The following is a 4204-nucleotide window of genomic DNA, read 5'->3' as shown; positions in this document are numbered from 1 at the left end:
TGGGCTCCTGCTGCCATCACCCACCCCCCCAATAGGGGCCCTCGCCTGCCCCACCCAGGGCGTGTTGACATTCCCCCAAGGGGCCTGGCGCTTTGTGCTCAGATGCTTGGGCTGTTGGCTTTGGCCTCTCCCGGAGGCACACGGGCCCTTGGAGGCCTGTTCCTGGAGCGAACAGGCCCCGGCCACGCCGGGGGTGGGGGAGTCGCTCCCGATCCTGAGGGGGCCCCTGTCGGGTGTCAGCGAGCAGCACAGATTGTAGCCAGTCCCGCAATACAGAATCGCCTATATGCAGACAGGGGTCAGGGCACCGCATGGATCGCTCAGCCGGGCTAGATGGGAGACCCCAGGGCAGAGGGTGCCCTGCGGAGGCTGAGCTGGCATAGAGCTCTGGGTGTATGCGTGGGGGGCACAGTGCATTGCAGGGGAGAGCCCCTGGGAGCCGGGGGCAGATGGCAGCCCCCAGGGGCAGGGGAAGGAGTAGAGCTTTGCTGTGCATTTGCCCCCCGGTTATTTGCCTAGAGGCTCAGTGGCGAGACCTGCCCCCACAGGCTGGGGGTGTGGCACAAAGAGGAGCCCATGGCCCGATTGCAATGCAGGCAGAAGCTTTATTGAAAGGCAAGTTCCCGGGCGGGTGTCACAGCTGGGGGCAGCCCCTCCTGCCGGGGCTCCGGGCGCAGCAGGGGCTCTGCTCTGCCCTGGCTCACGCGCCAGCTGAGGAGGAGAGAGAGGCCAGTGAGGGACACAGACAGACTCAGTGCAGGGAATGGGGGAGCCTGACCCAGGCTGGACAGACAGAGGGGCCTTTAGGGGATGCCCCTCTCCCCAAGAGCCCAGCCGATCTCTGGGGCCTCGGGTGACCCTCCCCCCGGCTACGTGTGCCCCACCCCAGGGGTACAGCACCTTACTCCAGTGTTCGCTGGGCTGGGGGAGGAAAGGTGGGCAGAGCATCTCCTGCACCCCCAGGAGCTGCCTCAGCTGCCCAAGCACCGGGGCAGGTTATGGGGCCAGGCAGGCCTTGGCCTCATGGGGCCGGGGGAGGACAAGCCAGCAATAGGGGCAGGAGGGACCCCAGCTCTTCAGTGCCCCAGGGTGCCCAGCTGGCCTGGGGAGAAAGCATCTGGTCTGGGACTGGACTCCGTGGCCATGGCAGGTTGGGGAAGCTTTGCCCTGCCACTGCTAGGCCTGGACCTGCCTTGGGGGCCCTTGGTCCCTATCCAGGGGGCACAGAAATCCCCAAACTTGAGCCCAGATCGGCCAGGGCTTCCCAGCATCAGTGTCACTCTCTGCCCCTCATCTTTGGCCCAGCCCGTTCCCCCGGCCCTGCCCTCACCTGGTCCCACGGTATCCGCTGGGCTCTCTGCAGCCGGGGCCCGGCGCGGGCCAGGAACCTTCCACCCTGGAGACCACAGAGAATATGGTTGTTATTTCAGCCAGGGCCCAGCCCCCGAGCTGCTCACAGCCAGGACCACAGACCCTGTGTCCCCCTGCAGGGATCGAACCTGGGGCCGCCAGCGCACAGCCGCTCGCACCTGAGCTAAGAGTGCACCTCTCTCCGGGCACACCAAGCAGCTGGCTGGTGTAGTGACAGGAGCCGGCCACTAGAGAGCGACATGCACTGGGCCAGTGATGCCCCAGGGATCACCCAGGGGCGCCACGTGGGAGCATCCTCCAGCCTGGCTGGGTGTTCCAGGGAAGCAGATTGGGGTGGGGGCTTGGTGCCAGGCAGAGGTTACGGAGACAGGATGGAGGAGCAGCTTTGGGGGAGGTGCAGGGCAGCAGGGACCCAGTGACCAACTGGGGGCAGCAGAGGGCAGCAGCCTGGCCGCAGGGCTGGGGCTGGGTGACCCCACAGCTCCCATGGCCCAGGAACAAGCCCCTTCCCCCTCCATTGACAGTAGTGGTACATCCCCTCCCCCTGTTGGGTTCCCAGCCCAGGTGGGAGCAGGGGGCACCCATGGGCCAGCCTGGGGGTGGTGGGACCCTGGCACATGCCCTGACATTGCTACCCCCAGATCTGATCCCTGATGGGAAAGGGTGGGAGGCTGCGGGGGAGACCCCTGCTCTGCCCTCCTGGAGTCAGGGACCCCACAGAGCCAGCCCAGTGCCCAGTTTCCAGCGCGCTGGCCCCAGCTCCCCAGGGATCTCCCCAGCCGGGCGCAGTGTGCCTCACCTGGGTGGCCCTGGCTCTCGCACATGCCAATCTTGATGCAGATCTCATGGGGCTCCAGGTCCTGGGCCAGCCCGTCCTCGATGGGCGTCACGTACTGATCCACCACCTCGTGGCACTGGTCGGACCAGTAGTAGAAGACGGTGGAGCAGATCTTCTTAATGGCCTTTCCCACGCCTCTCTGGGGGATGGCAGGGGAGCGTTGGGCAGGCACTGGCTGGGGCCTGGTGCCCACCCACCCTCGCACATTCCCACCCGCCCTTGCACACTCCAGCAGATATACCCAGCCACCCCTGCACACTTCCGCATGCCATCGCACACTCCCTCAGACATACCCGCCTGCCCTTGCACTGTCCCTTGCACATGTTCACCCCCCCATGCCACCTGACACGTGCCCTGCCACTCTCACAGGCTTCCTTGCACATGCCCACCCTAGCATGCTCACTCTTAGGCCCGTCTCCTTGGCACAAGCATTCTATCCCCCTTGCACACTCGCTGCCCGGCGAGGGGTCCTTACTGTGTCATGCGTGTTGGGCACCATTGCCTTCAGCCCGTCGATGAACGTCCTGCACATCCAGCATATCACCAGGGGGTGCCGCTCGTCAGCGCCCTGTGCCGGGACACAGCAGCCTGGATAGTGCCTCCCAACACATCCTGCCAACCCGTCCACAGGGGCGGCCTTCCCAGGTGCGTGAGGTCCTGGGGCAGTGGGGGTTTGGGCTCTGGAGCTGGCAGGGGGTCAATCTGGGCCCCCCAGAGGTGTACCATGGGCCCCCCCTAAGGGCAGGAGCCTGCGCTGGGGTCTCGGAGGGATGGGAATAAGCCCCCAGGTGCCCACCGGTCCCACTCCCAATCCACACCAGCCAGGAGGCACTGAAGACCCCGCATCCAGCCCCCTGGAGGCACCAGCGCGCTCACCTCAGGCAGCTCGTCCCAGCCGTACACCAGGCAAAACTGCAGTCGGCCGCACTGGGCTGCTGTGGCCACGTCCCGGCACCAAAACTCGGGGCCCTTCAGGCATTCGGGGGGCCCACCTGGCAGGGCCAGGGCTGGAAGGGGAGAGAACTGGCAGAATGAAGGGCCCCCGCAGCTCTGCTGATGCCCTGACCCACAGCCCCCTGCTAGTGCAGCCCTGGACTCCCCCCAGCTCTGCCTGTTCCCCTCACTCCCGACCCACAGCCCCCTGCTAGTGCAGCCCTGGACTCCTCCCCAGCTCTGCCTGTGCCCCTCACCCTCGACCTGCAGCCCCCTGCTAGCCCAGCCCTGGACTTCCCTCATAGGTCTGTTGGTGCCCTTCACTCCAAACCCGCAGCCCCCCAACTCTTTACACAAGGGGAGCTGGAAATAGGGAAGAGAGACACAAGAGAGGGGGACAGCAGTGGGAGGCTGGAGTGAATGGGGGGGAGAAGACCCCAGAATGGGAGGGACAACAGAGGGGAGTGGCAGGAGGGGGTGATGGAGACTGGGATGACAGAAGCAGAGGGGGCGCTGACAGGAGCTAGTGGACGAGGGGGTGTGGTGGGGACCCAGCCTGGGTGCTCGGGGATAATGGTCTGTCCTCACCCCTCTGCCCCATCTCAGGTTGGGGGTCTTGGGGCCCCCTCCCAGGACACCTGGGTTCATCTCCCATCCCTTAGGCATTGTTTTCCCTCCAAGCCCCCCCCCCCGGCTCCTACCAGTCGCCCCCGGAAGCAGGGAGAGGAGCAGCAGCACCGCGATCATCTTGCCCCGCAGGTAGCCGCGTCGCATCACATCGTCCCTTCGCTCCCTGGCCCTATATCCCCTGAGGGGAGCGGCCACGCCCCGTTCCTGGGCCCCAGGAGCCAATACGAGGTGCTGTGGGGAGCTCCCCCCGCCGCGGTGCAGGGGGTGGGGCAGGTTTGGTTTCTTCAGCAGGGCCAGGAAAAGCAATTGACGTGGGCCCCAAACACTTCCTGCCCCCCCAGGAAACCTCAGTGTCCACAAGCGGCCCAGGCTGCAGCAGCTCAGGGTCTCTGTCCCTCCCTCTGCAAGGCCTCCCGTGTGGTCCCTTCAACC

The 4204-nt window shown here is 65.9% G+C and overlaps 1 protein-coding gene across 1 annotated transcript; it reads right to left on the bottom strand.

The window, feature by feature from the left end:
- Positions 1–585: 585 nt before the first annotated feature.
- Positions 586–3944, bottom strand: LOC135977098 (prosaposin-like). The gene is made up of 6 exons (XM_065576195.1): positions 3844–3944; positions 3086–3216; positions 2685–2777; positions 2171–2348; positions 1331–1396; positions 586–711 (listed from the first exon to the last, which is right to left on the bottom strand). The coding sequence occupies exons 1-6, from the start codon at positions 3914–3916 to the stop codon at positions 701–703; spliced, it is 552 nt and encodes a 183-aa protein (XP_065432267.1). The 5' UTR covers positions 3917–3944; the 3' UTR covers positions 586–700.
- Positions 3945–4204: the final 260 nt, after the last annotated feature.

The sequence above is a fragment of the Chrysemys picta genome, chromosome 22, assembly GCF_011386835.1.
Source record: "Chrysemys picta bellii isolate R12L10 chromosome 22, ASM1138683v2, whole genome shotgun sequence".
Lineage (NCBI taxonomy): Eukaryota > Metazoa > Chordata > Testudines > Emydidae > Chrysemys > Chrysemys picta.
This window is presented reverse-complemented; position numbering and strand designations above follow the sequence as displayed.